This window comes from Mya arenaria, chromosome 6 (assembly GCF_026914265.1).
Source record: "Mya arenaria isolate MELC-2E11 chromosome 6, ASM2691426v1".
In the NCBI taxonomy this organism is placed as follows: domain Eukaryota; kingdom Metazoa; phylum Mollusca; class Bivalvia; order Myida; family Myidae; genus Mya; species Mya arenaria.
In genome coordinates, this window is record NC_069127.1 from 10,304,759 (window position 1) to 10,324,596 (window position 19,838).

The 19,838-nt window shown below is 37.7% G+C and overlaps 1 protein-coding gene across 2 annotated transcripts in view; it reads left to right on the forward strand.

Moving 5' to 3' along the window:
- LOC128238355 (spondin-1-like) overlaps positions 1-19,838 on the forward strand; it is a 46,873-nt gene that overhangs the window by 16,002 nt on the left and 11,033 nt on the right. For both annotated transcript variants that reach the window (XM_052954199.1, XM_052954198.1), the window contains 4 exons: positions 7,235-7,344; positions 9,815-9,942; positions 14,949-15,025; positions 16,280-16,420. In XM_052954199.1, coding sequence (XP_052810159.1) covers positions 7,235-7,344; positions 9,815-9,942; positions 14,949-15,025; positions 16,280-16,420 — 456 coding nt within the window. The remainder of the gene's footprint in view (positions 1-7,234; positions 7,345-9,814; positions 9,943-14,948; positions 15,026-16,279; positions 16,421-19,838) is intronic.

The following is a 19,838-nucleotide window of genomic DNA, read 5'->3' on the forward strand; positions in this document are numbered from 1 at the left end:
TGGATTTAGCGTCTCCGATCGCTTTTCAGAGCATTCTTTAATTATCAACAGTTTATCTGCAAAATAAATTACCTTTCGTAAACATGCTTGTGTGCCATGTTGACATAAAACAAACAGTGAGAAATCATCAAAATCGTATGAAATCAAATTTTATTAGATTTTGATTTTACATTTAAGAACAGTATGACCTAATTGAGACTGATAAGAAGTGAAAAAGAACAATCTGTCCTTTATTGGACAAAAAAACGAGACAGTGAGTCATGGTGGGAAGACGATTACGAATTTCCTATTTATTTATTTAATTCTAGTTTTGATGTACTGTTTACGCGTGTATTTTTTTATTTCTTACAAATCTTCCTTTTCTGAGTGCTAGTAACGGACCAGTGTTCTTTGGTTGCTAAGCAACGCTGCCCCTCCCCATGCAGGTGTGAGATGTGCCTTATCGTCTGCTTGGGTAGCGGTTGGGCCGCGCGCGTATCGCTCGCTTTCAGAAACAGTGAAAGGTCCTTTGAAGTTGGTTGCATTTTTAAATGTTCTTTCAATTGTAGCCAATTTTCATGTACCCGTGAAACGGCGTGTTATACCATTAATATTCTCATATCGAAAGTGGGTTTTTATTCGCTGTACATTTTTTATCGCCTTCAAAATCGTCTAGGTTCATACAGTGATATAACTTATTTAGTTTATTTAAGTTGTCTAAATCGGCGTAATAAATGGTAGATTTGGGTCTCTTTTTGACATGTTTTTATTCCGACACAGTCTTTCAATATTCGACACCTGGTATTACAGTGAGAATGTGTAAGATCACAAACCCTTGTCTTTCGTCGTTACTATTCGACCATTTGACTACCATTTCGTAAGAAACTATTTCGTCAATAATAACGCCATTTGGAAATCAGATCTTTAATGAAGAATATTAAGCAGGTGTCCTAGTATTAAACAATTAAAGGACGGGAAATATTAAGGACGTAATTGCGCCTACCTGTCTAGCATTTGTCCATGTGCATTCCGGATGTCATCTGCGTTTAAACCTTCAATTCACCGTCATATTGTTGTACAATTTTGAATGTTTTGGCAATTATTTCGGTCCACTTACAATGAATTGCGGTAATACAGAAGAGTTGTCATTCAGGCATGTGAAATAATTGGAATCCTTCACTAGAGGGTCTACAAGATCTGGTATGTCTGCTACGACTGCCGTCCGGGGGTCTGGGGTGGTCAGAACGGCCTGTGTGATGATGTGACACTGAGACAACTCATATTGAAGGTTTATGACCAGACGTCTAGAAAGCCTTCTGCTCCAGTCTGTGAATGCAAAATGTCGTCACATGCAATTCCTCACCGACCTTCCTGGTCCCCAGAATGTCTCAATGACAGGGCCTGTTTTTTATGAACCCAAACAAAATAAGTGGACGTGTTGGCGCTAACATAACGTGAGATAGGCTTTACTACATAAAGACAATGTCTGCGCTCAAAATAAAACTTAAGTCACTGTTTTACTCAATATATGGCGTTCTTTTGCCTGTCATCTGGTGACTGCAGAAAAAAACTGGTATTTCAGTCTAGATGGCACCGGAGCCATAACATGGTCTTCATAGTTTACTACGTCGTGATTAAGAGATATTCTGATTAATAACCGATTATTGGGAGGAACGCATTGCACTCTTGTTTGTTCGGTTGATAAGCACAATTCTATATTTGGTATTTTAATTAAAATATCATTTCTACACACCCGCTATTGAAATACTATAGCGCTTCAACAAATGTGTAAGTGACCAAATACAGTTGTATTGAAAGCTTTCTCTATTATTGAACAATACGTACAGTGGCAAATTAATATTCATTGGGTAAAATAGGAGTTGTCATGTCTTTAATTGATCGTAGTAAAAGTGCAGTTGTAACCACAATATGGAGGCCGGATTTGTAAGCCTTTTTGAAATTGTAAGATTGTTAAAAATGATTATAATTTCATAATTAGATAATCGGTTATATGCGATGTGTCATTGAAACAATTGGTATCGAAGTATACCTACAATTTAATTAAATGTTATCTTTAAGCACGTATTCGCTACAATGACTGTACTTATCACTAGAGAAAGAAATACGCTCATAATGCACCATTTCTACAAATCGTTAATTTCTCTTGAGGGAGTACTCCCAAATCCCCATTTAATCAGTTTATGCCATATACTCTCGGTTCTGAGGCAGGGGTGCATGTTAAAAGGTTGCGCCCCTAAGTTACGCCCCCTCTCATGGCAATTCCTTGATCCGCCCCTGCTTGTATACATGTACTACATTTATCATACTAATTAATGGGCTACAAAATTATTAACAATATACCAACTGCAGTTTCAATAACTGTAAACGAGCTAGTAAAGCCACTTTATGGCTTATCCGCCAAATGTTTATGTTATTACTTGGTGTTATTTTATTCACGCTACCTGATCAAGACAAGGCTGGCAGTGTCGCATTTGATACTGTGTCGCACGTCTCACTGCAGTCCTCGCTATTTACTCACATTTCAAAAGTAGTGTATTCAATATTGACATTTCAATATTTTTTTCACAAAATTAACGAATCACTAAAGGTGATCTCCACGATCTAAAGACTGTTCATCATGCTTACTCTCCACAATGAAGTAATCTGGAGACTTCATGGGATTACAGACATGAGATATACTGAATCTACACGAACCAATCTCACCGATGAATGTAAGCACCTCTAAAGGTGTAGTTTCTTTTAAGCTTGTATAACTTCAGGTATCTCCATATTTCGTTTTAAACCTAATTTTTCAATAGTGGCCTTCTATAATTCCATTTTTTTCTATGAAAAAGATCAACAGGAACACAGTTAGATAGATAGATACGCACGATACCAGGGGTAGATGGCAGCATTTCACTCCTGTAAGAAAAGATGACACGTAGAAACATATCGGGGGAAATAATATTAGGCACATTGTTCCAGAAGTTTAATTACATGGTTATGCTGAATGTACACATCGTTGTTGGATGTTTATTGTGTTTCTGCAATATCTATTATATTCCACGTCCAATTTCACGGTACGTGATCCAATTCTTTCGTTTGTTTTCGAGGGAAAAACAAAGTCAGCCAAATGATATAAGGTGGTTGTTGAAAGTTGCTCTGACAGTTGATGGAGAATAAACTACATAGTGACTTGTTTTATCATTGCCACACAGAAAGATGATCGTACAGCGGACAATTAAGAAGCAATTACCGCCCTCGACGAGCACCGGAGAAACCCTCATAGCCGCATCACTCAGCACGCTTCCTACTGTTTTGTACTCGGTGTTCAGGACCGTTCTGTGGTTTCCGGCGTTGGCTTCAGTTAGTTTATGCTGTCATCTTCGAACCGCGCAATAATCTCGAGTTGCACTACATTTAGAGTTTATGTGTTGAAGCTTCAATATTTTTAATGAGGTGTTAAAAGTTTTATTTTGTGCGATAAAGCATTAATTCTAGTGAAAACACTCACTTCAGAGGTGTCTAAGCCAGACAAATCCGTTTGGATCATTACATTCAATGAATTGCATAAGCTATACTTGTATCTTGAGATGGAGAAACCATGATTATAAAGCACATTTTTAGTCTATTGGTATTATTGCGCGCGGAAGGATACTATTCTATATATCCCGTAGTTCTTCATTGCAGAACATGAAGCGTGAAAAGTAATCCCCGACCCGGGGAGGGCGCAGGTTCCGCTGTCGCCAATAGCACACCGGCTTTAATAGCAAATGAGCGTGAAAGTGTCACATTTTGCCACATATTTTGTTTATTTTTAACTTAATTGAAAACTGATTAAGTTATTCAGCGTGTTGAAAGGTTGAAAGTGATGTAATGGAAATGTCAGCGGAGGTAACCGTATGATCCAGCGGACGCGTCCGGACCAACGGCTACATTGTACACGCTTCCTACCCCGTAATGAAATGGAATATTGTTTTATGTGTACAGATGTACATCGTTCCACGTAAACTCGTATGTAATACCCAAGTAGAATGAGGCTACATCTGCTATGTGATTTGTTAGTGCATAAATAAAGGCGAAATCACAGCATGAAAGCTATGAAAACACTAATGCGTAGACAAGTTATACCATACATACGAGTTAGGTGAAGTGATAGCCCTGAATCGTGCTGGTATCCATCAATCATGGGCTCCCAGGCCCGCGTGATCAATCACCGGGAAAATTGCCCCACCATTCATGAAATCTCCGGCCTGTCAAGCAAGGTCACCTCTGCCATTGTCCGCCATTGTGCTCCACAGTACACGCTCGCTTGGTTACCACGCTTCTCCATTCAGGGCTACAATCGGCCAAGTTGTCTGCAAAATTTGAAACTAATTCAACATCAGCCATATATATGTAATACATGCATCCTCATTTTGTACAACCTGGCACAATCATACTGTGTTACCACAATTATTTCAAGGGTTTCCTTAATACTAGCTGGTTTTATAGAGAGTTTTGTTGTAGAACAGAACATTCATTTACCAAAAGATCATAAATCCATGTGGCCGAATATCACACAAAAATATATATATTACCGTAGTTGTGAGCTGTTGAGCATTACGAAATTATAATATATACTATTTGTTTCAAGTATAAATGAACAATGGTATATTGTAAAATAAGCATATTGAGTGTCGGTGAATCATATAAAACTCTCATAGAATGGTCTTTAATTATTCTTGAAACATATAAAATAACCACTGCTAATTTTATAAAGGTACGAACTATATAACTTCTGAAGGCGTTCTGTTATCAAATGTTTTGTGAGCCCATAAACTTCGGTATTTATGATATATGGTGGAATACTTGGGATAAACGTATCACTGTTAATAAGCAGCTATAAGAATAATTATAATGCCTCATAACTTGCTGATAAGCCTTTTAATTGATTTTCTGCGTTTGAATTGTAAATAAATGAAAATTGCTGCTCATGATTATAATTAATACAACATTATAAATGACTGAACGATCATACAATTATTTAATTTGGTTTGTAGTTTACGTTGACGTTTTCTTGGGACGTTGCGACTACGGAAATACCGATGTTCATTCATATTTTACGTTCACACTGTCTAATCTGTCCCTAAATATATCCCGGCGATCCAGCAGATTGGAATCAGATATCGCATTTACCCCGATCGTCTTTTAAGTCTTTAATGAAAAATATATCGCATAATCGCTGGTATTAAATTAATTTCGGTTATAAATACCGTTTGTCAAGAGATATTATCTCTGACAAATCCTTTTCGAGGCCGACCCATAAATCCATGTGGCTTACAAAAAAAGAAAAGCTCATGTAAACTGAGTTGTTGTTTTTTCTAAAGAAAACATGCTTGCAAAACAGGGATGATTGTGAATGAATTTGATGTCTGTTAATTGATGCGAAATTCAGAAATGGCATGCTTCTTTTAGCCTGGGTTTAGAATAAATGTTCACCCAAAGCGTGAGGAATACGAAGGGAATGCTAATTTTGCAACCCCATCTGTTGCATCTGTGCATTTCGCTGCACAGTTCGGTGTCGGTTTTCACGGGGAATTTATTCACGCGCCATGACATCACAGGCGAATTAAGTTTGTCCGAGGTTTCGGCTGAAGAGAAGTCGTCTAGTGTGTTTTAAGTTTATGACATGGTTCCATTGTGCACGAATCACTCGCACACTAAGGTCTAAATAGTTTTACCTTCCAAACGGACTCGTTGACACTGTTTCTATCTGATTTTCACTAAAGCAACTATTTGCCTTCTCTACCACTACGTTATCTAGTCCCTTAACTTCATTTAATGCATTCATTATATCCATGTTCGTCAGCAAATATTTGCAGATTGCGATCTTATTCGCTGTGATTAAAATGATAAAATTTATTGCATTTCGCAAACAATTGCCAATTGATAAGAGTGAGCTCCCTCGTAAACGGAACAGACGGAAAGTGGGAAAATATTCCAGTTTTTGTGAGAATGTTATACACTTTGAAATTTATAAACTTCTGAAGAGTTCAGAGGTTTGTTTTTTTTCGAAATTTGTAAAATGGCAGATAATTGTTTACAGTGTAACCGTCTTACCTTCTACTTGAAGGTCTATATGTCTGTCTAAACGGCATTTCCCTTGTTGGCGTGTAACTCTAAACTAAAACATACCACAGTTCGTTGACTATTAAACTTTCAGGGGGTTATTTCTTGTGACCAAGCAAGCTAAGGATGTTACTAAGATCTTACACAATAACAGTCTATTTTCGTCTCAGACTTTCAGGAATCTGCCCAAGACACTGCACGCACCAACCTCGAACATGACTCTTCGATTTTGAAAACATACTAGACTGTTTGTTTATAGTAGAACTGCAAATTTGCCCTCCACTTAGTCTTCTGTTAACAATTTTAAGGGCCAAATTATCCAAAGAATTCCACAATACCTGTGCATATCATATGATACAAAGTAAACCCGCGTTTTACATAACTGTTTTCTTTAAGTAAATAATTCCAACCCTTTTAACAAAAGAGAAACTGTTGAAATGCGTGTTTCAAAAACTTAAAGTTTGTCTTTGTATACAGAAAGTAATTCAAAGAATGTCAAAATTTAAATAACATAATTTGCAGTTGTAGAAGATGAGCTTTCAAGTTAAATTGAAAAGTATGCATTTGTGGGAAGAAAATACTCACCAAAGAAAGCTTGGGTTTGTCCAAACAGTTTGTATAGAAGAGACGAGGTACGGAATGGAAATACTTGCACCGAGGTATCCCGAAACAGCGAGCCAATACTGTAGAGTGCAGCGAATCCGTGCTATTTAACACTCGCGAGCAAACAATCGTAGAAAAGAATATTTGTTGAAATCGAAGGGTAGAAATCTAGAACACTTCTGAAAGCGATGTTCTGTTTGATACCATACACTGTGTGTCTCTTTAAATTATAGACCATCTCCCGTGTGTTGTCTTTGATACAAAGTTATCTGTCAGAGAAGATTTGAGTGTTTCGGTTTTGCCTTTTAATTGTTTCATTAACAAACACTCTTGGGAGGAATATCAAGGCGCGGCTGAATGATTATAATTCTAGTGTTTCACTAAAATAAAAAAGGCCCAAAATAAACTGTAGCATACTAACCTTCATCAACAGGTGCTGTTCCCATTTAATGACTCTTTTAAAAGATTTAAGAAATATTGTTTTATGTCGACATGCATTCATCGGTACCATGTTAATAAAAGACCTACTTGTATGTTTCAGTGGTCGTGAAAAACAAGGAGAAAGGCCCGGATAAAGGGTTGCTTGGGCTCATGTTAGTCTCCTTCCCTGAGGGTGCCAAGGACGAGACCGTTTCCGCTGGAAACTTCTCCGTAAGTATATTTATCATAAGTGTAGAGTAACACAGTGTCACCGAACTACTCATGATAATAGATATAGTAACGGTGTATTACTTGCAAATGCAAATATTTATTTTGTCATCAACACAATTATCAACTGAATTACCATCGTCATTTATAAGTATCGCCAATTTTAACCTCTCATTAACTCCATCACCATAACAACCTATACATACAAGTTGTCAGCATTAAATACATGAATTACCATAGCAACAATAACCACCACCAGGGCAACCGTACATTCTAACGATTAACAAAGTAACGGTATCATCATCATCATTTCATCATCATCATCATCAGCAGCAGCAGCAGCATCAGAAGCAGCAGCAGCAGCAGCACAGGAGCAGCAGAAGCAGCAGCAGCAGCAGCCGTAGCAGCAGTTACAATAGCATTGCCATCATCACCATCAGAACCATTACAATCCCAACCACAGCACCCCTAAACAACCATACAGGGGCCAAACCGGTTTCGGTTGTATGGTTTGCTCATCCGATAAGAACAAAAACACCTCAGTGCTGTTCTATCTAAGTTTGTACCAGCTTTATGTTAAGATGAATACATTTTCTGCAGCAGTGTTACTAAGACCATCACTGACATAATATATTTCGAAGACACATTGTTTACCATGATACTTCTTAATTGTTGTTGATTCCTCTCCAGAAAAGAACTAAGATGTTTTTTTCAAGTACACGATGTTTGAATAAAAACTACTGGACTTCACATTCCGTTTCGGAAGTATCAATTAGCGTATTATCATTGCTCCTTATTTAAGATTGAGTGGATCTATTGAAACAAAAGCGGGGAAAGGTGCACTGTACTTGACAATGAATTGCTCGCAATTAGCTCATTGAGTGTTTCGTGGAGGGGAGAAGGCTATATGATACCAATTCATTAGCTTTGATAGCTACTGGCGCCGACACTTCCAGCGTACAGATATTGTCTGCATACCTATGCACCACTCAACTCATGTTTTAATCAAGTCATGCGACTTTAAACCAACTTTTATTTCTGTTTTTATTATTCAAAAAATTATTAGGTTTTGAAGTCTCCTGAAGAATGTGCATGAAACTATAAAGATGATGGGAACCTATCGAGCGATACACTTGTACCAACTGTTCATATTTCTATTTTGGTTGTTTCTGTTTTTAGTGTGGTTGCTGACTCAGAGAATTGAATTTTTACTCCATAAGAACCTATAAAGCAACTGTTTGGCATGTTGCAAAACAAGTTATTGCAGCTGAAGTGTGGGTGTTTTTTTTTGGTTTATCAATGTCTGCACGTGCCTAATGGCGGCATTGTGGCTTGACCCCGCCGTGACGCCATCACGACTTAAATTATGTTTAAATGCCAAAAGTGACATGAGATAGTGCCTGAAATTCCCAGTGAAATCCAGATATTAAATGACTTAAAGAAACAAAGTGAGATACAATAGATCCGGGTGCGATACCCTAGCGCTTTGTAAAGAGACCTCAATTCCCCAGTACCACCATTTTAATGCCGAGCGCTAGGCAAAAGAGCTACCGGTACCATATTTTAACGTCATTCGATTTGGCGCAGCTGTAGTGCAATCGATGGTTCTTTTATATCTTATTCTAATCAGGTTTAATATTTATGAATCCCCATTGTATCCTAAGTCATGTTAAACTTTAAGGCCATGCATGTATTGTGAGGATAAAATATAATATCAAGATAAAAAATACGTATTTTTTCGAGTGCATATGCAATCACTTAATACATTTGCGCATAGCACTGTCACCAGTAAATTAGTCCACTAAGTCCCCGTCCGTTAGCACTGTCACCAGTAAATTAGTCCACTTAGTCCCCGTCCGTAAGCAATGTCCCCAGTAAATTAGTCCACTAAGTCCCCGTCCGTAAGCACTGTCACCAGTAAATTAGTCCACTAAGTCCCCGTCCGTTAGCACTGTCACCAGTAAATTAGTCCACTAAGTCCCCGTCCGTTAGCACTGTCACCAGTAAATTAGTCCACTAAGTCCCCGTCCGTAAGCACTGTCACCAGTAAATTAGTCCACTAAGTCCCCGTCCGTAAGCACTGTCACCAGTAAATTAGTCCACTAAGTCCCCGTCCGTAAGCACTGTCACCAGTAAATTAGTCCACTAAGTCCCCGTCCGTAAGCACTGTCACCAGTAAATTAGTCCACTAAGTCCCCGTCCGTAAGCACTGTCACCAGTAAATCATTCCACTAAGTCCCCGTCCGTAAGCACTGTCACCAGTAAATTGTTCCACTAAGTCCCGTCCGTTAGCACTGTCACCAGTAAATTATTCCACTAAGTCCCCGTTCGTTAGCACTGTCACCAGTAAATTATTCCACTAAGTCCCCGTCCGTAAGCACTGTCACCAGTAAATTTTTCCACTAAGTCCCCGTCCGTTAGCACTGTCACCAGTAAATCATCCCACTAAGTCCCCGTCCGTTTCCCCTTACAGCTTCCGACTGACCACGTGAAGGCGGCAAAGGATTGCGGACACACGGTTATCGTCCACCATTACCTCATCAAAAAGAACAAGATGCGAGTCAACTGGACAGCGCCAGCTTCCGGATGTGTTGTCTTCAAGTAAGTCATTTCCGGTTTTTCTCTAGTGTTTTTTTTTTGCATCTGTTACACCATTCATAGTGATCTACTCAACTCCTGTAGTCTAGAAATGGGAAAGGATACAACCTATTTAGTTCTGCAGTCTAGATGCGGTGATAAGATACAACCTATTTAGTTCTGCAGTCTAGATGCGGTGATAAGCTACAACCTATTTAGTTCTGCAGTCTAGATGCGGTGATAAGCTACAACCTATTTAGTTCTGCAGTCTAGATGCGGTGATAAGATACAACCTATTTAGTTCTGCAGTCTAGATGCGGTGATAAGATACAACCTATTTAGTTCTGCAGTCTAGATGCGGTGATAAGATACAACCTATTTAGTTCTGCAGTCTAGATGCGGTGATAAGATACAACCTATTTAGTTCTGCAGTCTAGATGCGGTGATAAGATACAACCTATTTAGTTCTGCAGTCTAGATGCGGTGATAAGCTACAACCTATTTAGTTCTGCAGTCTAGATGCGGTGATAAGATACAACCTATTTAGTTCTGCAGTCTAGATGCGGTGATAAGATACAACCTATTTAGTTCTGCAGTCTAGATGCGGTGATAAGATACAACCTATTTAGTTCTGCAGTCTAGATGCGGTGATAAGATACAACCTATTTAGTTCTGCAGTCTAGATGCGGTGATAAGCTACAACCTATTTAGTTCTGCAGTCTAGATGCGGTGATAAGATACAACCTATTTAGTTCTGCAGTCTAGATGCGGTGATAAGATATAACATTAACAGCATACAATCTGCAGCGATTCATAAAAAAACTGAAGAGGGCTGGGAGAATGTTAATTGTGAAAAAATCAGATTTTTTATGAAATTCATCATTTTTCTCATATCTATAATGTCATCTTGTAAATGTTAAATTCCGATATTGTTTTCAATATTTATTCAGTAAAAACCATTGAAGAAATAGATAAATAAATACTCAAATACTCCATGTACAGCCATTCGAATGCTTGACATAAATATGTAGAACATGTCGAGGGATATCATCTTATGAAGATCTTGACATGCATTTCATATTTGTTAAGTCAATATCATCAGGGAGGTTTTGATTTCAGATTAACTTGTCATTGACACCATATGAACTGTCACTGCAAAAGTGATAGTCTAATTTGTTATAATACGATGGAGCTATTAATCTGCGTAACGAAATTCTAACACCGACGCAGAACTATTAAGGTAACTTGTTGGTGTGGATTCTGATTGTCAATGTGGTATTAGATTTTGGAGAGGTTTTGTTCGAATGGTCTTACCGATGCCTTTTTTGCTCTCAATTGAATAGTAAATCTGAAATACTGCCGTTCAATATGAATGAAAAACAACTATAAATCTGATATCTTATGAAATGTGGTTACTTCGGCATCGAACTCTTGCTATGCAAGCTGAGGTATCAAAGTCGCAACCGTTGTCGTGATAAATGAGTGTATCTTACATAATGCACGCATAATTAAGATTAACCCACTATTTGCAAAAATGTTAATGTATTCGTTTCAATTGTCAAATAATCAGGTGTGATATATTTGTTTACGTAACATAACACCGCCAAGCTGCCCAGGGCGCGGAGGAACTAGATTAAAGAACGCAACTTTTCTTTTTGAGTTTTTGTTGGAGCTATGGGGGAATAAGTCCCGCCTCTGCGGCGTTGCCAACATTTGTAAAGGTTTGTGACACAGCCAACACACAACTTGACGATCCCCGAGCAATAAATATATTATGGTGACCTACCGGCGTCTTCTGGCTCGCGCTTTAAGTATTCGATTTTTTGTCCAAAACAAAGAATATTACAGAAAGTAGACATTAAGTTGCCAGCAGTATCCAAGTAGTTACTATACGAGTCTTGTATGATAGTTTATGCGATTGTGGCGACACATTAGCTGTGCTTTTTTGCCAACTTCTCTGTTCTTTTGATATGCCAAGATAATTATTTGTACCAGGTAACCATTTTCAAACACTGCAAGATAAGCATTTCATGTACTTGGTAATGAGAGAAAAACTGCACTTCAAACGGTGACATGTACGGTAAAACAGATGAACTCAAACTGCTCGTGCTGCCGCGCAGCTATTTGCATGCACGGGCAAAACAAAATAAACAGCGAGTATGATGAATTTACCAAACCTTCGGTGATCAAAGATTTGATAACCCTAAATATACCTCAAGTCCTCTGCCTGTGATCTCCAATGAGGTGCACATTATTATTAAGAATTATTCAGTATCTAAGAGAGTGTAGAATGTATCTGTGTTGACGCATATTTTTTATACAATCTATCAAACAAAAAACTTCTTATGCAGTCGTCGAATACAACAATTCAACTTTCTCACAAGGTGAACCGAACCAACCGCGATAACAAATGCAAATATCATACTCAAAATGCATTTAATTAAATGATTGCGTTGTACGGTATTTAGAGATTATTTAGTGTTTCATGTTAATCTCTAAACAAATACTTGACACTAAATATGTTTTACTTTCGCTACTCACATCGCTGATACGGTGTAATGTGCAGATTTACCTAACTTCAAATGTAACATTGCATGGGAAGCTTAGTTGATTCCACAACAATCCAATATTTTAAAGCGCAATCATCATTCGCCGTAATGTTTTATTTTGAGAATATATCTTTGTGCTTCAAAATTGTTCATAATATTACGTCCTAATGGTGCCAAATTGCCCTATAAAGATCTTTATGAAAAATAAGTAAGTAAGCTGATAAGCCCTTTTGTGAGATGTTGTATATACCGATGATGTGATAATGCAGTCTTGTTGATTTGTTTTATGTCGAAATTTCTACATTTTATCAAATGTAGGTCGATTTGGTCATTTAAAAACTAGATATGTAGATCGATTTATTTACTTAATAACTAGATATGTAGATTTGTTCAATGAATAACTATATATGTAGATTGATTTGCAGGAAAAAAGAAGACCACATCGTGTGGAGTTCATTGTTAATGGATGACGCGTTAAGCTTGAGTCGACAAAACATAATTCAACATATAATGTTCACAAGCTGTATTCTGTTATATTTTGTCAAGTCGACATAAAACAAGTCGGAAAGGCATCAGAATATAGGTATTTTACAAACGTGCTTATGGGCCCAACAATGCCCTCCTCAATAGTAATCGGTATTTCGCGGCGTCGTAGATGGAACGTCAGGGCCTGAAATATGGCAAGTTTGTTATCAATGTTTACAAATAGAGTTAGAAAACTTCGACAGAACGTTTCCTCCTGTCGTCAACTGGTAAACTGTGGGCAAAACAGCTTATTAGAAATCACTTGAAAAATGTTTGGTGATAATTTATCTCAAACGCATCGTTTTGTTCTTTGAGGACTCTAAATAGTTCGGATTCCTGTGAGTTGTGTAATAATCATGCACGCACTTTGTGTCTCAACCCACGTATAGTGACACGTAATAAAAAATACAATATTTGCACCCGAGGCAAATTTGTCTCTGTGGGAATACTTGTCCCGCGGAGTAAGTATCCCCCGGGGCAAATCACTTACAATCATAGCATATAAAATGTATTCAAGTCCTACTCACCCCAAATTCGACATTCAACAACAGGAATAATCATAGTAATATGACACGTTTCAACAGGAAAATCAACTGATATTATGCAAAAAACGACGAAGTTACCGCTAATAAAACATCACATAAAGAACAAAACCTCGAGATAAAAATGATAATAAAAGAGGAGCTGTAACTAATTGACTGATAACCGCGCTCTCGTTTTTGGCTGACCCAATCCAGGGCCGCCGTGTTACCGCTAATAGCGGTTATTGTTACAGCTAATGGGGGTTATCGGGCGAGTTGCGCGGTTATCTCCCCATTATTACGACCAAGCCCAGATAATACGGACCGGGGCACAGTGACAGGTCAGGACAAACATTTTTGTCACGTCAGCGATTCAGATTCTTCAAACATTGTACTATTGGGGCCTTGAAACACTTGAGGTAAAGAAAGTCATGTACAACTGTGTGCACACGGCACAATATCCGAGTGAATTCACATTTATGTTTTCATGTTTCATATCAGTCGGTTTAATCAAGTGTTTCCAGAAACAACATTTAAGTTATCTAATATTCTACGAATCGGTTAAATTAGTGCTATAATGATTAAAAGTGATCTTTGATCTCCGGAGAAAAAGACATAGAGCGAAAACAAGTGATCTACATGTAATTGCCCCAAGCAGATATATTTGATTTTAATGCCAACCGATCCCAATCAAAGATATCATGTGGGGAGGTATTACAGAGGCTTACTGGTTCTTCACGTAACGGAACCTAGTACATGGAAATGTACATGGAAATGGTTAAAAAACACGAAATGATTTTTCTTTGCAAACTTTGATTGATATTCTTGCATACCAGCTTCATTTTTCAAGCTATTAAAGGGACTCGCTCATGGTTTATAAAATGCATTTTTTTTCTTTTTATTACAAATGAAGTGTGGCAAAACATGAGGAGTGTTTAAACTAAGATACAGACGGCTGGAACTCTTCAGAAAATGTTGATATTTGCTCAAATATCGTCTTTGAAGACCACAATTTTCAATCACATTATTTACGCCATTTAGCGATTTCATTGTTGCGTGATTGGCTGATTGGCATATCACGTGATGGCATCAATGAATTCCTAAAAGTTCAAAATACACTTCTGTTTTTTTATGAATGGATTTAAATAATGATAAAATGAGTGATTTCAGATGCATAAGTGAAAGAACTATTTTTTTTGTCCAAAACATGAGCGAGTCCCTTTAAAAGCTGTAAAAAGTATTTTCATATTGTTATTATACGAGTGCCACAGCTTTGCCAAATATCTCAGTTATAGCTGTGAGTCAAATACCCGCTGCGTCGTATCCATGTCGCGGTACACCCAGTTTTGAACTGAACCTCGTTTAATAAGATACGTATGGGTTTACATGTGTGTGTTTGCACGTATATGTACAGAAGTGTGCTTGCTTTTTTCAGGGCCACTGTCATCTCCGAGAACACAACCAAATGGCACAAAGACGATGGAGGACTAACCACGAAAATATGTGACGAAGGTAAGTACGCAGACGACAATTTGGCGCGTCCCTGGAGTGGGTGGAATTGGGTGCAATTCCTAGTGGATTGTTGATTTAATTTCAGACATTATTTCTTTCTCTCCGAAAGCCATAAGAGCAGACGAGATATCAATCAATACAATTATTACATCACCTGCGAATGCTTCGCTCGCCAACTTGCTGCAAAATTGCCACGTGCCTGTCGACTGCATCAAAATAAATTGACACGTGTCATGTAAGAAAAACCGCGTAACGTTTCATTGCAAACGACAAATCTGATGGAATCTTTGCCTCCAGTTAGAGCTGTTTCAGGCTATTTTAGAGCTCAAATCAATTGTTACAGACATTTAGAATGTGAAATCCGTTTGTATGCATTCGAGCAGATGTTGTTTTCTATTTATCACACGCTATTTAAAAATAGAGGATATACAGAATACGTAAACCAAGTAACTACCGATCTTTAATGCATTTATGTTGAATGTAGGTATTGCTATTATGCGAATTATCTGTAGGTTTTATTGCATTTTTTCGGTGTTTAATGAGGGAAGATGGGCAAACCGTTTGCCGGATATATGATGGGATGATAAGAGCTGGAAATTGAGCGTGAAATTGCTGTTTGACACATACCTAGTCAACAATCAGAAGAAAAAATCCATCAGAACGCCAACATTATTCTTCAATATTTGTCTTCGACCATAAAAAATAATTCCAAGTCAAATTTGCGTGCATTTGATAGACATTTGCATGGTGATGAGCATCTGATGTTGTAATAGAACGTTGATAATTATATAAACACTAGTTGTAAACACATGCTGTTCCGCATTTGATTCGTATAAAGTATACGTCCAAAGAATGTATCACCGTTTAATAAATAGAAATGCAGATTAAGAGCGCAGGCCCCAGTTTCTCGAAACATCGTAAGTCCCTTATAACTTGATGAAGCTAAACTCCCTAATTTTATTCAATTATTTTTGTAACATTTGTGTAATATTTACATTCTTAGAGTTATTGGACTTTAAATTATCCGTACGATAATCGTGATAAACTAATCTTATTGTAGTAAAATTCGGCTTAATGAAATAAGCTATTACATGTATGCCTGTTACGCTTAAGAATGTTCAAGACATTTCGGCTATAAGATTCAGGATACATCAACAGGGTCAGTTTCAGTTAGAGTCATGATGTTGTTTTAGCCCTGCATGTTCCCGCACCTAATTATATTAACACCATTTCTATTTCGTTTTCTTATTTCAGAGTTCGTCCGGGCACAGGGTGACGTGCCTGCCCAGCGCGACCACCCGGAGTGCTGCGCGTGCGGGGAGGCCCGCTACAAGATGGTCTTCGAGGGCCTCTGGTCCAGACAGACTCACCCTAAAGACTTTCCATCCGGAAAAGGTGAGTGAGTTAAATGGAATCATAATGTTAGCTCTAAATGACCTCAGATTAATACTGTTTTGTCAAACAAAGCAATGATGAAGTCGCATTGGGGACACAGTCAGGGGCGTAGACCAAAATTAATGTGCAAGTCAGGTTTGCTAGGTTGGTTCTAGGGGGGTTCGAGAGTATGACTTTTTAATGCATAAGACGCTAAGGTGTGTTTTCCACTGTATAATCGAAAGAAGACACACACAAACAACAAAAATAAAAAAAATAAAGACTGTTCGCATTCGGGACACAGTAGATCCTCTGACTATATAATATGGTTGTTACGCCTCGTAGCTGTGAATACAGACATATTTGCGTTACGATCTAACTTAGTAAGTGCGATGTGCATGGTTTTGTTTAAATCATACTGGTGTAATACTTTCTTAGGTAACACTATATAACAAGTAAAGGTGCCTTCTTATGTTAAGTGTGACCTCAAAACGTTTCTAAGTTAAAAATAAGCACCTGTATGTACCAGGCAGAGTTGTGTTAAGATTCATATCTCTTATATGAATTGTCAAAGTCTATCAAGACATCAATCCCCCTTTTTAATATGAAACACAACATTTTCATGTTTAGCCATAAAAATCATAGCGTGATTTATTGTCTTATATCAGTCGAACACCTGAGATTAGGTGATAGTCAGGGCTTCTTTGAAACGTATCACCACCGGGTCTGCATCAGAGCAGGCCGTAAAATGTTAAAACCTCGACTGGTATGATAGATCTGTACATACCAATGTCAAATTTTCACCAAAAGAGGACAATAAAATAAATCATAACATTAAAGGTGTCAAAACGTAAGATTGAAGAATTTATAATCGTTGGTTTACGCAGTTGAGATATTTAAATTTTTATTGAAAAACAAAACAGTGTTTATAGTTTTTCGCCTAATATGTGACGGTTGGGCAGTTTACTGACAGGTTTAATTAAGTACAGTTTTAATGGAACATATTAACTCGCAACTGTAATATTCTCATTTTGTTCAGAGCCATCACTGGGTTTTAAAACGAATATGGACAAACCAAGGTTTCCATTTATTAAATAATTTCTGTCTTTTATAGATTTTCTTGAATTAAAGCTTAGGGTTAAAGCTGCACTTTCACAGATCGACCGTTTTGGCATTTGTTTTAATTTTTTGTCTTGGAAACAGGTGATATTTGCATCAATGCCTTCAATCCAGTCATAAGATAACTCACAATTAAACAGAACTGAATTGTCTCGATAATCGCCGAAAATTTCATTTTTCTTCATGCGTTATTAACATATAAACATAAACTTTCGAACAGTAATATAAAAAAATCTGAGATCTAATATTTTGTAAGCAGTCTTATATCACTGTTTTCAGACATGTGCACAACACGGCTCATTCCGAAACCAAAAATAATAATGTTTAGGTTGTCAAAACTGTCAATCTGTAACAGTGCAGCTTTAATATCAGAAAGTGCAAAAACGTCACTCCGTAACTTCTGGCTTGAACCCAACTAATGGCATGCAGATAGTTGTAAATTGTATCATTAGTAAAGCATTGTTCTCTTTTACAACATTTTGAGGTCATAGGTAAGTATGCAACTACAATGGAATATTCTTTTATTTCGAATTGTATTTCAGTGATTTAAATGTATTAACGGCTGAATAAGGCTCAATATCCAACTTGAACAACACTATATGGCCTTGTTTCTCTCCGGCAAAACATGGACCATCTGGTACAACCATAGCCACTGAGCTGGTTGACAACAAGTCAGTTCTGCCCCGTTTATTTCACAGATCATTCTTTGATCCCCAACACCTACTCAAACGGACATTTTAATCATAAAACATGATGAATATAAGATAAACATTAAAAATGCAAATTTGAACTGCTAAGGGCAGCGAAATAAACACCACACGCCATATATCAATTATAGTAACGGTGAAACGGCCATCACGTGATAACATCTTGTCCCAAGGCCTGACTTAAGTATTAATGTTCCCTTAAATTATTATTGAAATGTTGGTTAAGATTTTCTGTTTTAACATCGAAATGGAAAATATTTCCAGATTCTGTGAAGATGCAACGCACTCAAATATTTTAAATTATTACTGAGGCGTATACTACAGCCATTGTCCCTAGTCGTTTAAGTATAGAAAGCACTGCAATAAATTAACAAAATACTTATATCCTATGGGTATTTGTAAGGTTTACGGTCCTATTTATACGGAAAACTGCATAAAAGTGTCATATATTTTGACTTCAGATGCGCTTCTTTTGGGAATATCTTTTGAAGAGACGCTAGGCGTGAAATTCGTTAACAGGAGGATTTCTATTTACGAGCAGGGTTGTAATAAAACTTGTTGTTGTGTAACGCCCGGTGGATCAATTTTACCAATATGCTTTTTGATGACTCCCAAATCATACATAAACGACCCAAAGGGATTGTGTATACCAAAAAGACGTTTCGTTAATACTCCAAATAATCCAGAACATTCATAATATTTCCTAACTCCGTTGCTGGTTTTCCGCCAGTTTTTGCATCACCTATGCTAGCATTGCAGTGTTTGAGTATCACTAATGCTAACATTGCTCCTGTTATTTTCGCACATATGCGCATTTGTCCCTGTTCTGTTGACACTACATATGCGTATTTGTCCCCGTTCTGTTGGCACTACATATAAGTATTTGTCCCCGTTCAGTTGACACTACATATACGCATTTGTCCTTGTTCTGTTGATACTATATATGCGTATTTGTCCCTGTTTTGTTGGCACTACATATACGCATTTGTCCCTGTTCTGTTGGCACTACATATGCGTATTTGTCCCTGTTCTGTTGACACTATATATACGCATTTGTCCCCGTTCTATTGACACTACATATGCTTATTTGTCCCCGTTCTGTTGGCACGACATATGCGTATTTGTCCCTGTTCTGTTGACACTACATATGCGCATTTGTCCCTGTTCTGTTGACACTACATATGCTTATTTGTCCCCGTTCTGTTGGCACGACATATGCGCATTTGTCCCTGTTCTGTTGACACTACATATGCGCATTTGTCCCTGTTCTGTTGACACTACATATGCTTATTTGTCCCCGTTCAGTTGACACTACATATGCGCATTTGTCCCTGTTCTGTTGGCACTACATATACGCATTTGTCCCTGTTTACGCATTTGTCCCTGTTCTGTTGGCACTACATATACGCATTTGTCCCTGTTTACGCATTTGTCCCTGTTCTGTTGGCACTACATATACGCATTTGTCCCTGTTTACGCATTTGTCCCTGTTCTGTTGGCACTACATATACGCATTTGTCCCTGTTTACGCATTTGTCCCTGTTCTGTTGGCACTACATATACGCATTTGTCCCTGTTTTGTTTGGACTACATATGCATATTTGTCCTTGTTC